We start from the raw sequence: 21099 nt of genomic DNA, 5'->3' as shown, positions 1-21099 counted from the left end.
GGGTTAAAGGCACAAAGGGTTTTAAGAGAGGGCTCATTTGTTGTTTCTGTTTCTGATAAAAGACACTACATTCTGAAATTCATTGTCATGTTGGGTTAGTTGTTAACCCTTTACGCCCACATACCACAGGTGAACAACAGCAACAAGAAAGAGTGGAATGGCATGATGGGAGAGCTCCTGGGGGGTCTGGCAGATATGATTGTTGCCCCGCTGACGATAAACAACGAACGAGCCCAGTACATCGAATTCTCCAAACCTTTTAAGTACCAAGGCCTAACCATCCTCGTTAAAAAGGTATGTTCCCAAATTCCCCCCAAAATGTATGAAGAGTGTGAATTGAAAATGTATCCAGACTACACCTGATATAGTCCTCATTGCAGATGGGGTGGTAGTAGACTGCAAGTGGTTAGTGAATGACTGTTGGTGCTGTGTGTTACAGGAAATCCCTCGCAGTACACTGGACTCGTTCATGCAGCCGTTTCAGAGCACACTGTGGCTGCTGGTGGGTCTTTCGGTGCATGTGGTGGCGGTGATGCTTTACCTACTAGACCGGTTCAGGTACAAGGGGATCCGTGTGTGTGTGTGTGTGTGTGTGTGTGTGTGTGTGTGTGTGTGTGTGTGTGTGTGTGTGTGTGTGTGTGTGTGTGTGTGTGTGTGTGTGTGTGTGTGTGTGTGTGTGTGTGTGTGTGTGTGTTTGTGTGTATTTGTGTGTATTTGTGTGTATTTGTGTTTGTGTGTGTGTGACATACTCTACCTCTGCTTATGCTCCAGACCTCTCCAGATCTTCTCTCACTGGGGTCGAGGGGACAGAGGTGAAGACTGGCTCCAGTCATTCCACTGCTCTGTTCATCTGGCCTTCTCTTTCTGTGCTCTATCTTGCTCTTGCTTTGCCACTCACAGACTCTCCTTGTCTGGGGTTGCCAGGGATTTCGTCTCTGTCTGCTTGTGTATGTCTCACTTCATATCCTGCTCTCTCTCTAGCCCGTTTGGGAGGTTTAAAGTAAACAGTGAAGAAGAAGAAGAAGATGCCCTCACCTTGTCGTCAGCCATGTGGTTCTCCTGGGGAGTGTTGCTTAACTCCGGTATTGGGGAAGGTAGGAGAATACTATCAGTAAAGGCCAGATTTACTAATACAATAGTTACTTATCTAGCTACTTAGTGTACTATTTCTACAAATACTATACAGATCAGTTTGTGATACTGATACTGATACTCAATGGGCAAAAACTGTTGTTCTGTTCCCACATCATTTCTACCCCAAAAATCAATGTGATGACGTTGAATCAACGTGGAATTCAATTGGATTTGCAAAGAGTCATCAACATAAAGATATTTCATGTTTTTGTTACCCAACTTAACCTAAATCCAATGACATGGTGAAATGTTTTGTTGATTGCACATTGAATTTACGTTAGTTGACAACTCAATCAAATGTACATCAAAACTAGACGTTGAACTGACGTCTGTGCCCAGTGGGCATTAACAGTATAAATATTAGTGTTGCACGTCGATAAATAATGTAATATTTGAGAGACGCTATGCCATACAGTACTAGTCAAAAGTTTGGATACACCTACCTATTCTTTATAGAGACTATTAACTACATTGTAGAATAATAGTGAAGACACCAAAGCTATGAAATAACACATATGGAATCATGAGGTAACCAAAAAAGTGTTAAACAAATCAAAATACATTTTATATTTGAGATTCTTCAAAGTAGCCACCCTTTGCCTTGATGACAGCTTTGCACACTCTTGGCATTCTCTCAACCAGCTTCACCTGGAATGCTTTTCCAACATTCTTGAAGGAGTTCCCACATATGCTGAGCACTTGTTGGCTGCTTTTCCTTTACTCTGCGGTCCAACTCATCCCAAACCATCTCAGTTGGGTTGAGATTGGATGATTGTGGAGGCCAGGTCCGCTATGTAATCTGGTTTCCGAGCTTGTCACGGGTACACCTCAGCCACGTTTAAGGTCTTAAACGATATCATAACTGCCATCGATAAAAGACTGTACTGTGCAGCCGTCTTCATCCACCTGACCAAGGCTTTCGACTCTGTCAATCACTGTATTCTTATCGGCAGACTCAACAGCCTTGGTTTCCCAAATGACTACCCCGCCTGGTTCATTAACTAGTTCTTAGACAGAGTTCAGTGTGTCCAATTAGAGGTCCTGTTGTCCGGACCTCTGGTTGTTTCTATGAGGGTGCCACAGGGTTAAATTCTCGGGCTGACTCTTTTCTCTGTATATATCAATGATGTCGCTTTTGCTGCGGGTGATTCTTTGATCAACCTCTACGCAAATGACACCATTCTGTATACTTCTGGCCCTTCTTTAGACACTGTGTTAACAACCCTCCAAAAGAGCTTCAACGCCATACATTACTTCTTCCGTGGCCTCCAACTGTTCTTAAATGCTAGTAAAACGAAATGCATGCTCTTCAACTGATCGCTGCCCGCACCTGCCTGCCTGACTAGCATCACTACTCTGGACGGTTCTGACTTAGAATATGTGGACAACTATAAATACCTAGATGTCTGGCTAGACTGTAAACTCTGCTTACACCAAAGCTATAATTCACTGAATCACAATCACAGTGGGTTAGAAGTTTCCACATTAAGCATCTCCAATCCAAAGTTAAATCTAGAATTGGCTTCCTATTTCACAACAAAGCCTCCTTCACTCATGCTGCCAAACTTACCCTCGTAAAACTTACTATCCTACTGATCCTTGATTTCTGCGATGTCACTTGCAAAATTGCAAAATAACACTCTACTTAGCAAATTGGATGCAGTCGATCACAGTGCCATCCGTTTTGTCACCAAAGCCCCATATACTACCCACCACTGTGACCTGTTAGCTCTCGTTGGCTGGTCCTCGCTACATATTTGTCGCCAATCCCACTGGCTCCAGGTCATCTATAAGTCTTTGCTAGGTATAGCTCCGCCTTCTCAGCTCACTGGTCACCATAGCAACACCCATTCGTAGCACACGCTCCAGCAGGTATATTTCACTGGTCATCCCAGACGCCAACACCTCTTTTGGCCGCCTTTCCTTCCAGTTCTCTGCTGCCAATGACTGGAACGAATTGCAAAAATCACTTAAGTTGGAGACTTACAGTTGAAATCAGAAGTTTACATACACTTAGGTTGGAGTCATTAAAACTCATTTTTCAACCACTCCACAAATGTCTTGTTAACAAACTATAATTTTGGCAAGTCGGTTAGGACATCTACTTTGTGCATGACACAAGTAATTTTTCCAACAATTGTTTACAGACAGATTATTTCACTTAATTCACTGTATCACAATCACAGTGGGTTAGACGTTTCCATGCACTAAGTTGACTGTGCCTTTAAACAGCTTGGGAAATTCCAGAAAATGATGTCATAGCTTTAGAAACTTCTGATAGGCTAATTGACAACATTTGAGTCAGTTGGAGGTGTACCTGTGGATATATTTCAAGGCCTACCTTCAAATTCAGTGCTTCTTTGCTTGACATCATGGGAAAATCAAAAGAATTCAGCCAAGACCTTATAATTTTTTTTTAGACCTCCACAAGTCTGGTTCAACCTTGGGAGCAATTTCAAAAAGCCTGAAGGTACCACGTTCATCTGTACAAACAATAGTACTTAAGTATAAACACCATGGGACCACGCAGCCGTCATACCGCTCAGGAAGGAGACGCGATCTGTCTCCTAGAGATGAACGTACTTTGGTGCGAGAAGTGCAAATCAATCCAAGAACAACAGCAAAGGACCTTATGAAGATTATGGAAAAAACAGGTACAAAGGTATCTATATCCACAGTAAAACGAGTCCTATATAGACATACCCTGAAAGACCGCTCAGCAAGGAAGAAGCCACTGCTCCAAAACCGCCATAAAAAAAGCCAGACTACGGTTTGCAACTGCACATGGGGACAAATATCATACTTTTTGGAGAAATGTTGTCTGGTCTGATGAAACAAAAAAATAACTGTTTAGCTATAATGACCATCGTTATGTTTGAAGGAAAAAGGGGGAGGCTTGCAAGCCGAAGAACATCATCCCAACCGTGAAGCACGGGGGTGGCAGCATCATGTTGTGGTGGTGCTTTGCTGCAGAGGGACTGGTGCATTTCACAAAATAGATGGCATCATGAGGTAGGAAAATTATGTGGATATATTGAAGCAACATCTCAAGACATCAGTCAGGAATTTAAATCTTTGTCGCAAATGGGTCTTCCAAATGGACAATGACCCCAAGCATACTTCCAAAGTTGTGGCAAAATGGCTTAAGGACAACACAGTCAAGGTATTGGAGTGGCCATCACAAAGCCCTTACCTCAATACTATAGAAAATTTGTTAGCAGAACTTAAAACGCGTGTGCGTGCATGGAGGCCTACAAATCTGACTCAGTTACACCAGCTCTGTCAGGAGGAATGGGCCAACATTCACCCAACTTATTGTGGGAAGCTTGTGGAAGGCTACCTGAAACGTTTGACCCAAGTAAAATAATTTAAAGGCAATGCTACCAAATACTAATTGAGTGTATATAAACTTCTGACCCACAGGGAATGTGATGAAAGAAATAAAAGCTGAAATAAATCATTCTCTCTACTATTATTCTGACATTTCACATTCTTAAGAGAAAGTGTGATCGTAACTGACCTAAGACAGGGAATTTGTACTATGATTACATTTCAGGAATTGTAAAAAACGGAGTTTAAATGTATTTGGCTAAGGTGTATGTAAACTTCTGACTTCAACTGTATATCTCCTTCACTAACATTAAGCGTCAGCTGTCAGAGTAGCTTACTGATCGCTGCTGCTGTACACAGCCCATCTGCAAATATCCCATCCAACCAACTACCTACCTCATCCCTAAATTGTAATTACCTCACCACTATTGGCCTATTTATTGCCTTACCTCCTTACTTTATTTGCGCACACTGTGTACAGTTGTAAATGAGATCTTGTTCTCAACTGGCCTTCCTGGTTAAATAAAGGTTAAATAAAAAAAATAAAAAAATATAAACTGTATTTTGAATTGTTTAACACTTTTTTGGTTACTACATAGTTCTTCCGTATGTGTTATTTCATAGTTTTGATGTCTTCACTATTATTCTACAATGTAGAAAATAGTAATAAAAAAACAAAAGAACTTGAATGAGTAGGTGTGTCCAAACCTTTGACCTGTACTTTACTTTCAATATGTTGTCTCATAGAGTGAACGTGTTCTAACTTTTTATGGGCTTTGCTTATCCAGGCGCGCCGCGCAGCTTCTCAGCGAGAATCTTGGGCATGGTGTGGGCTGGCTTTGCCATGATCATAGTGGCATCGTATACTGCCAACCTGGCTGCCTTCCTGGTGCTGGACCGGCCTGAGGAGCGCATCACCGGCATCAACGACCCGAGGGTGGGCATCAAGAAGTAGTCCTGCTTTAAATACATATAGATACTCTTTCAGTACATCTCTACCTCCATAACCTGTGGATATTAGGTAGCATACTGTAAAATGTGTGGAAGTTTAGCGAGGTGCGCAAGTTATTGGGGGTGAAAATACTGTAAAGTAAGTGGTTGTGCAGTGTCAAATGTTGAATTTTTCCAGATTTCCAGAATTGGTAAAGTGTATGTGAGTGTTGAATGTAATGTTCCTTCCAACCCTCCCTATCCTTCAACAGCTGAGGAACCCATCAGACAAGTTCATCTACGCCACTGTGAAGCAGAGCTCTGTGGACATCTACTTCCGGCGGCAGGTGGAGCTTAGCACCATGTACCGCCACATGGAGAAGCACAACTACGAGAGTGCCGCTGAGGCTATCCAGGCCGTGCGCGACAAGTGAGTCCTGGCCGGGCCGGCCTGGCCTGGGCGTGTCGGCCGGAACTGGTCAGATAGTCAGTCAGGTCAGAGAGAAAGAGAGAGGGCCAGTCAGTCAGACCTGGGGGTTCTGGACCTCTGGATCAGCGAGACACAGAGGGTCTTACTGCAGCGTTCCCTCTGGTCCAGGCCCATCATCCAGCCAAGACAGAACCAGGCTCAGACTCAGAGCAGGGCCGCATGCACTGTGTCAATAGCGTTCTAAAGTTGAGCTAATGTTGAGCTGAGGAGCACCCTTTTTCAGGCTTTATCCAAGACGAGCGTCTTTGAGGTGGGGAATCCAATGGGGGACGCGCCGTCGTCCGTCCGGCATTGGATTTCATTTTTCAAGCGGCGGTAGACATGGATGGTAATGCTGATTCACACGCTTTGTGTGGCCAAAGGGGAGCCGTAAATGTGTGTTGTGACAATCACTGTACTGTTGCACCGTAACCCCCTCCTCCCCCCTGCCTCCCTCCCCCAACAGCAAGCTGCATGCTTTCATCTGGGACTCTGCGGTGCTGGAGTTTGAAGCCTCGCAGAAGTGCGACCTGGTGACCACGGGAGAGCTGTTTTTCCGTTCGGGCTTTGGCATAGGCATGCGCAAGGACAGCCCCTGGAAACAGAATGTGTCCCTGGCCATTCTCAGGTCTGTCCCAGCCCAAGCAGCATTGTTTTTATGTTGTTCTTTTTTTTCTCTCTTTTTATTTTCCTTTTTTGACCATCCGACACCGCTGTGTCAGCTCTCTTCTCTCTCTGTATCTCCCCATTCCTGCCCTTTGTCTGTCTGTTAGTCTATCAGTCAGTCTGGTGTTTGTGTCGTCTGTGTTACCAGCATTCTGGGATTTCTCTTCTGGAGTGTATGGCTTGGCTTTTTGTTAACTGTCTTACCTCTTTGCCCACTCCCCCCACCCCTGCAGTTCCCATGAGAATGGATTCATGGAAGATCTAGATAAAACCTGGGTGAGATACCAGGAGTGTGACTCACGGAGCAATGCCCCAGCCACACTCACCTTTGAGAACATGGCAGGTAGGGTTTCCCTTTTGGGTTTTGAGAAACCTAAAAGTGATTGGACAAAAACTGCAGTGGTAAGGTACTGTAGCCTTTTTTTGTCCAATACCTTTTTTTCCTGTATTTTTTTTGTTACTTGAAGTGTGTTAAAGTTGTTTGTTGTGGTTTACTGTTGTTACACACTGAGTGTACAAAACATTAAGGACACCTGCTCTTTCCATGACATAGACTGACCAGGTGAATCCAGGTAAATGCTATGATTACTTATTTATGTCACTTGTTAAATCCACTTCAATCAGTGTAGAGGAAGACAATTGAGACAATTGAGGCATGGATTGTGTATGTGTGCCATTCAGAGGGTAAATTGGCAAGACAAAGTATTGTAGTGCCTTTGAACAGGGTATGATAGTAGGTGACAGGCACACCAGTTTGTGTCAAGAACTGCAATTCTGCTGGGTTTTTCACGCTCAACAGTTTCCCGTGTGTATCAAGAATGGTCCACCACCCAAAGGACATCCAGCCAACTTGACACAACTGTGGGAAGCATTGGAGTCAACATGGGCCAGCATCACTGTGGAACGCTTTCGACACCTTGTAGAGTTAATGCCCTGGCGAATTGAGGCTGTTCCGAGGGCAAGAGAGTTGTGGGGGGTGCAAGTCGAAATATTAGGAAGGTGTTCCTAATGTTTTGTACACTCAGTTTTGTTGTTATAGCCGTGATCCTAATATAAACTTGCAAGGTTTGCAGCGGACAGCGTGAAGTGGAAGCAGGTCGAGGAAAGGACGGGCAACCGTTGACGTATAGACTAGATTCACACAGACACAGTCATGGTCAGTGGGTTGCGGCTGAGTGTCAGAGTGGCGACTCACCACCCATCCCTGTGTCTGTCTGTCTCTGTCTGACAGGAGTGTTCATGCTGGTGGCTGGAGGCATAGCAGCAGGGATCTTCCTCATCTTTATTGAGATCGCCTACAAGCGACACAAAGACGCCCGAAGGAAGCAGATGCAGCTGGCCTTTGCGGCCGTCAACGTCTGGAGGAAGAACCTGCAGGTATGGCATCTCTTTCCCCCCGTAAGCACTGGCACCCGGGGGGGGAAGGGCAGAGATGGGCTGAGACACGCCCAGCATAGCCCTTCCTGCAGGTTCCTCCAATACAGGTGTACGACCAATCCTTTTTTTCCGTCACTGTTAGCATCCTGTCTGACCATGTTGCCTACTGGTGATAGTCACTCATGGATTGCTGTGTCACATTCAGTGATGAAGCTGTTCCTAAGGCATTACCATGGGCCACCGTGGGTCCGTCTTCCAGTCCCTTAGACCAACGGCCCCCATGTCTCCTCTCTGTGCTGCAGGACAGTAAGGAGGCCTCTGGGAGCCAAGCTGTGGGCGCATCGATGACTCCATCGTTAGTACGTAACATAGACAAGAGCCATCTCCACCCCACGTCACCCTTCGCTTTTAGAATAAAAGTTCAGCTAAAATCAAAAATAGCTTTAACATAAGAAAATCTGAAACAAAAATATGCATTCCACGTTCATGGCATGAGCCAGTTAAGCCTTACACTTAACTTAGCACGTATGCAACGCAAGAACGCAATTAGCTACGCAAAATGGCCCTTCTGCGTACTTGCGTTGCAAAAATATGGAGAAGTGTGCAGCCCAAAATGTATAATGCAACGCAACTCCGCAGAACGGCCATTTTGCGTAGCTAATTGCGTTGTTGCATTGCATGCCTGTGTAGGGTGTGAATTAGGCTTTATGCACTGCTGCTATAACACTTTTAAGCTTTGTAAGGTCAGATGATGAGGACATGCAGGGGAATAAGGTAATAAAGAGATTCTCACATAACTATGAGATACTCAGATAAATCTCATGCTTTTTGATAGCTGTAACAGTGTGCTGTTACACTATCATTTCTGACCCCGACTCTCCTACGCTTGATGTTTATACTTCTCCAGTATTTACATCACTCCATCCCCCAGAATCCCCGCTCCCCTACACTGTTTATGGACACAGAACATGAGAGTCCTCTCAGGAAAAGCCTGCGGGTCAGTAACTCATTTCAAAAAAGTGGTCGTCTAAAGCTAATCAGGCAAAACCATTCCAGCTACAGTTGAGTTATGCGCTCGCTCCTCAGTCCGGCTCGTTGCTGAAGAACATGATTTTCCCTTAACTCCAATATCTTCCACTGTGAAGCATTGGTGGCCTTCCAACTTCCTCTTTCGCCCTTACTTCGCATCATCCTGCCCCCCCCCCCCCCCCCCCCGCCCCCACCCTCACTGCGCTGGCTTTCCAGCAGCAGGAGGAGCTCGGCGTGGGGGTACGGGGGAGGGGGTTGACGGGAGCACAGACGAGGCGGCAGTGGACAATGTGAGCCTGTGATGTGGCTCTGGCAGCCAGCCTCCCCATGCTGACTCTTTGTTAAGCACTCACAAAAGGTCAGTGGTACACCTGTTGTATTGACAGCAGGGCTGGAAGAAGGTACGGTAAGATCACAGTCTCCAGTGTGTGTCAGCAAATCAATGTCCTTCCGAGACTGTCTGTCATCTACCTTACTACTGGATGTAACTGTTGTCTTCATGTCTGTCTACATGTATAGGCACATACAGCAGACAAATGCATGCAGGCGCCCGCTGAGAAAGGAAAAGGACACACAAACTGTTGTACTGCGTAACATCTGTGTTTTAGACAAGGTTTTATTGCACTAGTGATCAATGATGGCTCCATCCATGTAAATCATACACAGAATCATTCTCAATAGGGCCTGGAGCTAATGTGGGGTTCACAAATGACAGTTTTCTGCTCTTATTCCTTAAATGGGGATTTATGCTTGGAGTAGTGGAAATGAGATCATGCTTGGAGTAGTAGAAATGAGATCGTGCTTGGAGTAGTGGAAATGAGGTCATGCTTGGAGTAGTAGAAGTGAGGTCATGCTTGGAGTAGTATACGTGAGATCGTGCTTGGAGTAGTAGAGGTAAAGTCATGCTTGGAGTTGTAGAAGTGAGGTCATGCTTGGAGTAGTAGAAGTGAGGTCATGCTTGGAGTAGTATACGTGAGATCGTGCTTGGAGTAGTAGAGGTAAAGTCATGCTTGGAGTTGTAGAAGTGAGATCATGCTTGGAGTATTAGAGGTGAGGTCATGCTTGGAGTAGTGGTAATGAGGTCATGCTTGGAGTAGTGGTAGTGAGGTCATGCTTGGAGTAGTAGAGGCAAGAAGCTAATACAGTATTTTATGAACATTATTCATATTGTCCTCATGTCTCTGGAGGCCATCAATGTGATGACTTACTGAGCTTCAACGGAGGAAGTACAGTAAAATACATATTTCACACTATTCAGTACACACTATCATAATAGCAGGGTTGGGTGACAATTTATGTGCACTTTCCTTTCTCTGTAGGTATCTCCAACTATGTGTCCAGATGTCATTTTGACTGCTTGTGTGTTTGTTGGTTTGTGTGTTAGTATGTTTATATTTGTGTGTTTTTATTCTTCTGTGCATATGCAAAGTGTTTGTATATGCCCGCTTTCCAAACACCGGTACCTCCAGAGTATGTGCACTTCTGAATAACCTGTTTGAGTCTGTCATATCCTTCACACTGTTTCTGCTCTGAATTGATTACGCCTTAGTCTCATCTCCAACAACTAACCAACCATTCCAGGGTTGGGCTAAATTCCATTTGGAATTTCAAGTCACTTCCTGAATTGATTGAATTGAATTGGAATTCACCCAAACCCTCACCACTTTTGTTAGCTTGTATCTACTGAAAAAGCACCATGAACTGAATCTGTCCTCATCCCTAGTTTAAAAGCAGCTGCAGTATCTACTGTAGCCGTTAGCTTTTTCTGTTGTAGCAGGTCTTATTCAGAAGTGCACTGCCTAAAAGTGGAGGAGATATTAGGAGTGAGATCAACGAAATGTCAACTAGAACTAATGCACTCCAGTGGCTGTTGTTTCCTATTGGAGACAGGCAGCCGCTGCACATGCATCCAGTGGGACTCTTTCTCCGTTGGACCAGCATGCTTTGCATGACCGGGACTGTGCAAACGCAGCACTTCACCAGCGGTCAGTATCGCTTGATGTCATGTGAGACCTGGATAGTCTACGCTGAAAAGTACAAGAAGAAGAAACCATTTTGACAAAAAAATTAAAAATACTAAATCCTTTGAGTTGCCTGGGCAATGAGCATTGTCTTGTTTATATCTAAATGTCTCTATGCCTCATCATGACCTCATTGATGGAGTTTTAACATGAGGTGACTTTGACCATTGACTAACGTCTAGATGTCATCTTCCAACAGGAAATACATTTTATTTGACTTTTTTCTCTCTCAGAGCGGAGTGGTGACCTGTCCATCACTCCTCAGCCAGTCAGCTCCATCAATCTTCCACACCACCCAATAGAACAGCACTTCTTAATGCTGTGGCATTAAGAGACTGGGGATGGCTCAAACAGAGGCCCAGTCATGTAACCTGATGACAGGGGATGTTCTGTGTTGGTCCAGTGCTGGCCTGGGTTGAATGTCATGCTTTATGTTATTTGTCTCCTCTTCTATCTCTTTCCCTTACCAACCCTGCCAAGCTCTTCCCATCCTCCCATGCCCCTTTCTGCATGCTCTCAGCTGAAATTCACACTGCCCCGCCCTAAGGTCCTCCCCATACCCTACGATTAATTCACCTTACTCTACATCTCATACCCATTAATCTAGGCCTAGGGCCTCCCTAACCCCTACGACTAATGCATCCTACTCTCTACATCTCTTACCCATTCACCTAGCTAACCATCCCCATCCAGACCTCACAAACTACCTACCTACCTAACCAAAATTTCTCGTACTTCTCCATTCCAGGCCCAATCCCTGCTCTAACTCCATTTACTAATGTACTGTATATAGTACATACAGTATACTATTCCATAAACCACTACCCCACTCTTTAAAACATTTATTTCACTCCCTAGGGTGTGGGGGGAATTTCCATTATACCCAACCACCGGTATAATGACTCAAGGGGCTTAAATTATATATTACCTATCTGTTGTTTATCTTATGTTGGTATGCATTTTGGCGGCTCCCCTGCCTTGTAGAGCACCTTTTGTTTTTACTGCATGGCTTTCAATGTGGTTGTTTCCTTTGCCAGCTTTTCTTCTCGCTCGTTTGGTTCCCTTGGCTTTGCTTATGGATCTTAAAGTAATAACGATCTAATAGCAAGACGACAGATGTTTATTTATTTTTTCTTTTCTCCCCCCTACGCAGCCCTCTTCCTCTCTAGAGACTCAGGATGTAAGAATACCTTAATATGAGCTTTTTCACACAAACACTCTCTCTGCCATGTACCTATAGAGGACTGAGAGTAGCTGTGGGGCACTTTGATGGGATGAGGGAGGGACGTAACACAACTGATGTGTGAATATCATGTAAGGATATGGTTAAAATGGGTTTGGGAATAAGTGGGAGGGAATAACAAGCTTTTCTAGACCTTGGACAGGGGTTTGCACATCCAATGAATACAGTTGATTCTGCTGACTATGACATATCATAGACATGGTATACCGGCTATTTTGTTGTTCCTCAGACCTGGCTAATGTATATTTTCTCTTTGAAAGGGTGTGTGTCTTGGGTGAAGGGGGTGGAGGTGACTATTTGATGTGTGGGTGTGTGCAAGTTGGAGTGAGTGTGTGAGTAGGATGTAGTGGATGGTCAAAGCAGCATAGCACAGGTATCGTCAACACATGCTCCTCAAACCATTCCAATGCATTTCTAGAGACATGGGGGTATTTGGATGTGTCAGTGCTTGGCTAAGGATTTTCCATCATGTCCAGTCCCACTATGGTGAAATGGCCTAGCCGACAGTGTAGAGGCATTCTTACAGGATTAGACAGACTACAGTCCCAGTCCCACCCTTGAAAGCGGAGCAAATCTCTTGTTGCCTCCAATGTCCAATAGAGACTACTTTGGGCCAGGACACTCACCCTCATATCGCTTCAGACAGTGAAAGGGAAGGGGGAGGGAGGGTGTGGAGAGAGGGTGAGTGGGTGGATGGGTGAGACTGAGACCAAGGTATCACTCCACCCCAAGAATATGAATAACTGTTCTACATATATTTATTTTAGGATAGGAAAAGTGGTAGAGCAGAGCCCCCCGACCCCAAAAAGAAAGCCTCTTTTAGGTCCATCAGTACCTCCCTGGCCTCCAGCATCAAGAGACGTAGGTCGTCCAAAGACACGGTAAGGAGATGAAGAAGGGAACATCATCTTCCCTTACTCTTCCCTCTCTTCTCTCTCTTTTTCTCTACCTCTGTCTCCTCTTCTCTCTCAATCTCTCCCTTTTCTTCAGGTCTTTTCTATCACCATTCCCATCTTTTAATTGCCAGAGCCCCATTCCTCTCACCCATCCTACATGGCTCAGCAGCAGCCATGGCCACATGTCTGTCAGTCTGCCATCGATCAGCCATCCAACCAGACGCCATCTGTAGGCAGACAGGATGCAGGATGCTAGGTAGCAGTGCAGGATGCAGAGCAGGTCAGGGGTTGGAGCTGGTGTGCTGGCTGTGGGGAGAGCAAATGCAGGGCCGGGCCGGGCTGGCTTCATGGGATTAGTGGGTGTAGTACTGGAGGAGGGGCAACGCAGCAGTCTGTCTTGCTTGTTTGGGCTGCTCTTCCTTCCTGCCAATGATATGGACGTGGTTTTGACCAATTTGTCTCTTGGTGATTTTGTAGTGTGTGTGGGTGTGTGTAATTGTGTTTGTCTCTTGTTCCTTTGATTGCCTGATCCTTCTGTTCATTTTTTATACACTTAAATCCCGCACTTCTTCTCGTTTTGTTTCAGTCGTTGTTGGTTTTGATTTCAAAGCATGCGCCAACGTCCTGCCATTTGCCAAAGTCAGTCAACCGTTCTGGAAACAAACTAACATGTCGATTTTTACCAACAGACCATCTATTTCAGGGTTTTCCTCATGGAGTCATGTTATTAGATCTAGTCGATCTACTTTTGATTTGTCATGTTTACTTTGTCATGTTTGTAACCATATTGTCTGACGAAAGGATTTATTTCAATGTCCTTGTGGTGTCCATTTTGCATGCTTTTTAGGGTCTATTTCTAGGTGGTGAATGCAGGTGGATCTATTGTCTTCCTCTCTTTGCCGCCTTTCTCGGCTTGAGAATCTTTGAAACATCACGCTTTTCTTGTATAAGCAGCTTAGACCCACTGTAAAAAGAACTCAGGCTTTATCTACCTCTCTTTCTATGGGGGCCTCGCTGCAGCACAATAAGAGTGTGATGCTCTCTCATTTCCTCCACAGTCCAGTTGGAAGGGCCTGCTCATTGCTGGTGAGGAGGCTCCTCCACAGTGGCCTGACAATCCAGTGACCTGCAACATTCTCTGTCCTGCTGTTCACCCAGACATAGCTGGCTGATGACCAAATCTGAGTTAACCAGCTATGGTCAATTCGGATTTAGCTTAGAGTTTCACAGTAGATATCAAAGCATTTTGTTTTTCCTTGACTACTTACTGGCCCAATCAAACATGTCGAAAAAGTCTCTCTTGGTCTGTTTCTGTTTGATTTCTCTCTCTTTTCCCCTTGGTCTTATATCTAGTATCTCTGACATTTACATTGATGTTACTTCTTTGATCCAAATCAATACTCACTCTCTCTTGGAGTTTTTCTATAGACTTGGTCTCAACTATTGGAATGGAGAAGATGGAATGACCATTGTTGCTGTTTGTGGGAGGGTTGGGATGGTGGTTTGGGAGTTATCATGCTCTTACGCACATCCATGGTGAAAAAGAGAGACCACATAGGTTATAATAAGATTATAACCAACGATGTACCATCCTCAGTCTTTGACTATTATTTTGATTTTATATAAGTGTTCTTCTTTTATATTAATGGTTATTAATGGACTTTTGAGTGTCAGTGTCCCTCACCCACATGCCACACTGCTCCTCTCTCCCTCCCTCTACAAGCATGTGAATTAATGTTATTGTTGTCAGTAGTAGTAGTAGTAGTAGTAGTAGTAGTAGAAGTAGTAGTTGCAGTAGAAATAGTAGTAGTAGCAGTAAGATATATTATTATTGTAGTAGTTCAAAAGTCATTGTGGTAGTGGCCATAATATTGATGTATTGAAGTGTCTCGCTTTTGCTGGTCCACCTTCGGCCAGTAGGGGGTGCTCTAAAAGATACCACTAACAGCAGCCCCCGAAGTAGGTCCACATGTGGACATCTTAACAGGGGCCTGTAAGTCTTGTGATGATGCAACTCTTAGATCTAAGTGATAAGTCCTTTGCTAACTATTACTAAAAAATCATCAGTATTTTTTATTTGTATTACCCTATGATGATGTTGACCCTTGACTTAGCGTAGTAGTTGCATCATAACAACTTATATAGCTCAATATGCTTGAATGCTTGAAGAAAAGCATCAACACAGATTCAAACGAGAGACACAATCACCAACACCTAAAATAATCGTTTTGAATTTGCTGATTTGCGAAATTGACAGGCATCAGAAATTACATTTGGGATTTTTGTGAGGATGGATGGAGGTACACGGTGGATTATGATTGGCTTGTACTGAAGTGTCCCTGTTCTGAAAAGGAAGACCTCTTAAAGTACAAAAACATGTTTAAGCCATTTGTCTTATCACAGTTTGAAAAAGTGTTGTGAATTAGGTTTCTCCAACTTTTATATTATAAATCAGAATCCATGGCAAAGTAAGTTGGATTTTGATTTGACATGCTGGAAACAATGTTGATGAAAACAGCATGTCTCGTAGAGAGCATGATTCAGCACAGTGGTATGGTATGGGATTATAGGAAGGCAACAAACTTCACAAAAAACAATCTCTATATTTTGCAAGATCAGTTAATGGCCATATTTGCAATGGATAAGGAACAATCCACAGCAATTGCAGTGGTTAGTGATACTGCTTCTTTGTCAATTGCTAAAGGAACCATCCTTACCATTTTCAAGTATGTTACCTGCCATGAAGCTCATGACGAATTACACAATCAATGACATTAGGTTACACAATCCCAAAGTCACAGTTGCCATAGTAACTGAGCACCTGCATGGAGCTGGGTATGTTGCTACCCAGCACTGTAGATGCCCATTAAAACCAACCACTCTGCTACTCAGGAGGAGTACAGTGAAATATGGACTGGAAGTAAGAGTCCAACTGGATAGCGATGTGAACCAGCCAAGATTGCACTGGGGATTAATCATAATTCATATTTTTCTCTCAGCTTAGCTGCTAAAAATAAAACCCGGTCTGTGTGCAAATGACTGTGGGTCAATCAAGCTGTCTTATTTTATCCAAGGGGGTAAATGATTGCCAAGTCAGTCATGTAGGGTTGAGATTACCTTTGGCTGATTCAAATGTGCTCTTTTCTCTGGGCCTTACCTCCACTCCACTGTAGTCATATGATAACCCTCCTCAGGCAGAGCAAGCAACTAGCACATGTAGACCAATGGCTGCACTGTACTAATCTGAGGACACAACAATGGAACCAAAATGTTTCCACCTTTCCTAACCACACTGCCTTTCGGGGGTTATAAAACACCTCTGCTTTGATGATTTTGACTGAAATGGAGCAGAGGTGTTATTTTCTAGTTTTGTTTAGGGATTTTGTAGGGGACTGACTATGGCTCTGTTTTTCTCATGTTCTCTCCATCTCTGCAGCAGTACCCACCCACCGACATCACGGGCCAGCTCAACTTGTCCGACCCATCTGTCAGCACAGTGGTGTGAGAGGGACAGAAGGAGAGAGAGATTTTCTCCTCGGAGAGAAAGAGAGAGGGTGGGTGAACGGAGAGAGCCTTCCCCCAGATCGCTGCATCGTTGGATCCATCACTGCTGAAGCTTTTTGTCCCATTGGCTTTGCAGTGGAGCAATGGAGCCTACGTCTAAGAAAGGACTCCCCTGATCATATTCTCTGATCGTGGCACCTGTTACAGCTGTCTGGCATTAGTCAGCTCTAGGGTTCTGAGCTTACTGACACATACTGTGTTTTTATCTGTTTTCTCTATTCATGCTCAATTTATGCTTAAAACAGTCCAATCTTTGTCTAATTTACTTACTGCAGACATAGTGATGCTGGATACTACTACTATTTAATATATCTACATGATACATTTTACTGCTTTAAAAATCTTGTTTAGTTAGATTACTTAAGTATACAAACAAGTTAAGTTCTGTACATATCATTTAACTTACAAGGAGGGACCATAACACACATTATTATTTCACAGTATTTAACAACAGGATTTGGCAGGTAGTTTAACTGTTAAGGGTTAGTTAGGCCAGTAACCGAAAGGTCGCTGGTTTGAATCCTCAAGCTGACTAGGTGAAAAATCCGTTGAATGTCCTTGAGCAAGGCACTTAAGCCTAATTGCTCCTGTAAGTTGCTCTGGGTAAGAGCCTCTGCTAAATGACTAAAATGTGAACAGCATAATAGGTACACTTTGCTGGATAACAACTACAGCATTTTATTAAGAAATACTTATTTTAACTCCATGTTTAAACATTTTAGATATGTCTTTGTTAAATTGGACACGTTTTAACAGTGAGAATATTAACTTTTGTGACAATGTAATCCTTTAAAGCAGCAATTCTAAAGAAGGAAGCATGCATGTATTGTAAATATATAGATGCAACTGAATATTTATGTAACTAATGTCCATGGTGTTAATATTGCTGCTACTGTTTGTTGGAATACTCCGTGGCATTTTACAACACACTTAAAACCATTTTCTAATAACTCACAGTTTTCTGAGATACAAAAATGGTGAACTTTGTTTACATTGTATTCTTTGCCCCTTAATAATTTTATAACTGTCTGCCAAACTGTCTGCATGCTTGTATATATTATATCCAGCCAGTATTATCCTTTGGTGCCCCTTGAAAACATTCTGCCTGTAACATAATGTTCACATTTACCTGTATTTGGTCCAATGAGGTCCTTACACCTTTGATATTGGGAAAGTGGCAATGCTCTATTCTTATTTGAAAGGGACTTTTAGTCACAAATCTAATCAAAACTATAGGAAATACTCTCAAAAGGGTGCACATTTTTGCTGTTTCCCTAGCTCTACACACCTGATTCAAATAACCAACTCATCATAAGCCTTTGATTGGTGGAATCATGTGTGTAGTCCTAGGGCAAAAACAAAAATGTGAATCCTTTTGGGTCCCCAGGACCAGGATGAAGAGAAACATTCTCTAAGTCATTGTTTTCTACCATATATTTGGAACCCCCCCCCTCTCTCCCTCTCGCTTTCCTCAGTCTTTCTCATCGCCAGTGTCAAGGGGTTGCATCAAAGGGCCAGGTTTTTCACCCAACCAGCACTTGGTCTTTCATGAAAAACCTCCTCCCTGTGCACGTCAGTCTATCTTCAATTTGCACTTTGAGATCTTCTACATGAAAGGAACCCATTTGAATTGATAACTCAGCTTAACTTTCAGTCTTGGTGCTGTGAGCTTAGGTACAGTTATCTTGGTTAAATGCAAAAAGGGCCATTTCCCAGGCTCTGATGTTGAGAAACAAAGACAAAGTGTGGCATGTTGAAACAAAGACTACAGTACCATTCTGGCCCGGCAATGCACAGCACTTTAACCTGAGGGCTTCCCCATGTTCCCCATGATGTTTCCATCAACAAGGCTGATTGAAATATAATTATGTATTCAGTATGCAAGTACATACAAATGTATATGAATAAGAGTAGAAAACTCTCACAAGAGAGATCATGGTCTAATTGTTATAGTATGATCCACAGCACAAAATGGTTAAATCAACGTTGTTTCAACGTAATTTGTCAACGTATTGTGATGTGGGAAATACATTGGATTTGAAAAAGTTATCAACTGTTGTTTTGAGGGTGACATTTCAACCACAGAATTATGTCATCATTGCAACCAATTTTCAACATAGTCAACCTTGAATAAAATATGTTGAATTTGTACCTTTGAAACAACATCAGATCTTCAATGTTATATCCATGTCAGAAAAAAAACAACAGGCTGGGCTGTACCTGGTACTGGAGAGTTGATCTATCCACAGCTACCCGTTGGTCCAGGGTTTTAACCAAGCCCAGCCCTGCTTAGCTTTGATATTTTCCACTGACTACTACCAATGTGCTATCGTGAGACTGATTATTGAGAGATCTCTTAATAGATAAATAGATTCACTGTTGCTATCAAAGTAATTCCAAAGGTCATATAAGCAAGGTTGTGAAAATTCTGTGCCCAAGTAGGCTACTGTGGCTATTTGATCATAATGTAGGCCTACCATGAAAAACTATGGAGAAAATGCATCCCATAACATCTTAACATGGAAATAGCTGTTCTATCATGCAGCCAATGTGTGGTGTTCAATGTAGGCCTACATTCCATGCAGGACTTGACATTAACCTGTTTATCCTCTTGTCTTTCATAAAAGGAGGTGACTGAATTTTTTGTGTGTGTTTTTTGATGTAAGAAACCACTTTATAAAAGAAAATGTATTATTATTTCCATACGGTTATTACAGAGAATCAGACCATTTATGCTACCCTCTGCTTAATGCCTACTTAGCTTATTCAAGCCTGTCTCAATATACAAAACTGCCCCTTTAAGACAAAAAAAGCTCTTTACCTGACTCGCTTTTCAAAGATGTCTAGGAATGTGCACATTTTGTGGTCTTGCAGGAAGCAATCACTCCCCTATTGCTGACTACAAATGATCTATAACTGGGCTATTAACTCACAAACTGGTAAAGGATATGAACAAAATGTGCACACGTGGCTACATGCAGCTCTCGCTTTGATCTCAAAACAAGCATCTACTGAAGACCACTCGTGCTGTAAACACAGTCCAGTTCAAAGTAAACGGCACAGATCCATATATGGCAATGGTCTATTTGTATATGGGCCTACTACAGCTCTGATTGGTTATGCCGCATGGGTCTGTGTAGTGTACGGGCTGAGTCGTGTGCAATAGAATCCTACTCCGATGAGGTCTGCCTACAACAAAATCTCTTGCATAGTTTGTTTTGCATGCTAAGTCTTGCATAGTTTGTTTTGTTTCGGTATGTTGCATTAAATGTGACTAATATTGCATTGATTCGACCACAATTGCCACAGTAAAAGGAAACGTTGATAGTGTTAACTAACAGGGAAAACTCTAGACAAACTGGATATTGAATTGTTTTTAGTTGTCAACACAACCAAATATCAACATTTGAAGGAGATGTAGCTTCTGCTTTGGTATTTCCATCTGTGCCACTGACATAGTTTGGCTTGAATTCCAGTTTGCCTACAAATAAAAAAAGCATTTGTTGGATTCATGTCCCCTTCTCAACCAAAAATCTAAGTTAATGAATAAGACTAAATCAAATCAAACTTTAAATAAAGTTTGATTTGATTTAGTCCCATTCTTTAGATTCAATTTCTGTTTTATATGGAGACAAACTGGAATTAAAGCCAGACTGACTACTGGCACAAAATATACATATTTTTCAAATGTTGATATTTGGTTGTGTTGACCAAACACAATTCAATATCACTTTAGCAATACAGCAAATAGCCTAAAATTAACGCTATCTTACAAACTAATATAACAGTATTTATTCAATGTTAAAATGAGTAACACACCAATGGCCACATTTTGAGGTTACTGTACTATAAATGTCTTCTTATGTCATCATAGAACGTATGCATGTTCAAGATGATAGTATGCAAAGGTTGCAGGTCTGTGGAGAGCTTCACAATTGCTTTAATAACGTGCAGAATCTCAAACAGCATTGATCAGTTCCAACATTTTTTATGTAATCTCAACTGCAATCCAGGTCATTTGGTTGTGCTATTACATGAAGAACAGTGATAACACATTATATTGTTGTATGAATAGAGATTATCTGACAATGTCTTTCCATTGGAATTTGGTTGGGCTTTTAGATGGCTGAAAGCATAGTAATAACAAGTTGGGAATTCAACACATTTCTGGCTGTCTTTTTGAGTGTCTCTCAACCAAATATTACCCAAATGTTCACTTTGAAATGATGTGGTGTGCCCAGTGGGGAGTGTCTCATACAAAAAGTAATTAATAATTGTATGAATTTGTTTGGTGACAAAGTTTTTGATGAAACACATAGATTGTAGTACTTCACTGGAGAAACAGTTAACACATTTGTTGATGGGGTGGCAGGGTAGCCTAGTGGTTAGAGCATTGGACTAGTAACTTGGACTTGGACTTGCAAGTTCAAACCCCTGAGA

General features: G+C 42.8%; 1 protein-coding gene across 5 annotated transcripts in view; it reads left to right on the top strand.

The window, feature by feature from the left end:
• LOC139408658 (glutamate receptor ionotropic, NMDA 1-like) overlaps positions 1 to 20292 on the top strand; it is a 35499-nt gene extending 15207 nt beyond the window's left edge. For 2 of the 5 annotated variants that reach the window (XM_071152832.1, XM_071152829.1), the window contains 10 exons: positions 130 to 294; positions 440 to 558; positions 982 to 1094; positions 5253 to 5401; positions 5667 to 5824; positions 6330 to 6491; positions 6763 to 6872; positions 7761 to 7906; positions 12110 to 12136; positions 16532 to 20292. In XM_071152832.1, the coding sequence (XP_071008933.1) occupies positions 130 to 294; positions 440 to 558; positions 982 to 1094; positions 5253 to 5401; positions 5667 to 5824; positions 6330 to 6491; positions 6763 to 6872; positions 7761 to 7906; positions 12110 to 12136; positions 16532 to 16600 (1218 nt within the window). In that variant the 3' untranslated portion in view covers positions 16601 to 20292. Of the gene's footprint in view, positions 1 to 129; positions 295 to 439; positions 559 to 981; positions 1095 to 5252; positions 5402 to 5666; positions 5825 to 6329; positions 6492 to 6762; positions 6873 to 7760; positions 7907 to 12109; positions 12137 to 12966; positions 13081 to 16531 lie in introns of all 5 variants that reach the window. The other 3 variants (XM_071152833.1, XM_071152830.1, XM_071152828.1) reach the window with 2 other exon arrangements.
• The last annotated feature ends 807 nt before the right edge of the window (positions 20293 to 21099 follow it).

Source organism: Oncorhynchus clarkii, chromosome 5 (assembly GCF_045791955.1).
Source record: "Oncorhynchus clarkii lewisi isolate Uvic-CL-2024 chromosome 5, UVic_Ocla_1.0, whole genome shotgun sequence".
NCBI lineage: Eukaryota > Metazoa > Chordata > Actinopteri > Salmoniformes > Salmonidae > Oncorhynchus > Oncorhynchus clarkii.
This window is presented reverse-complemented; position numbering and strand designations above follow the sequence as displayed.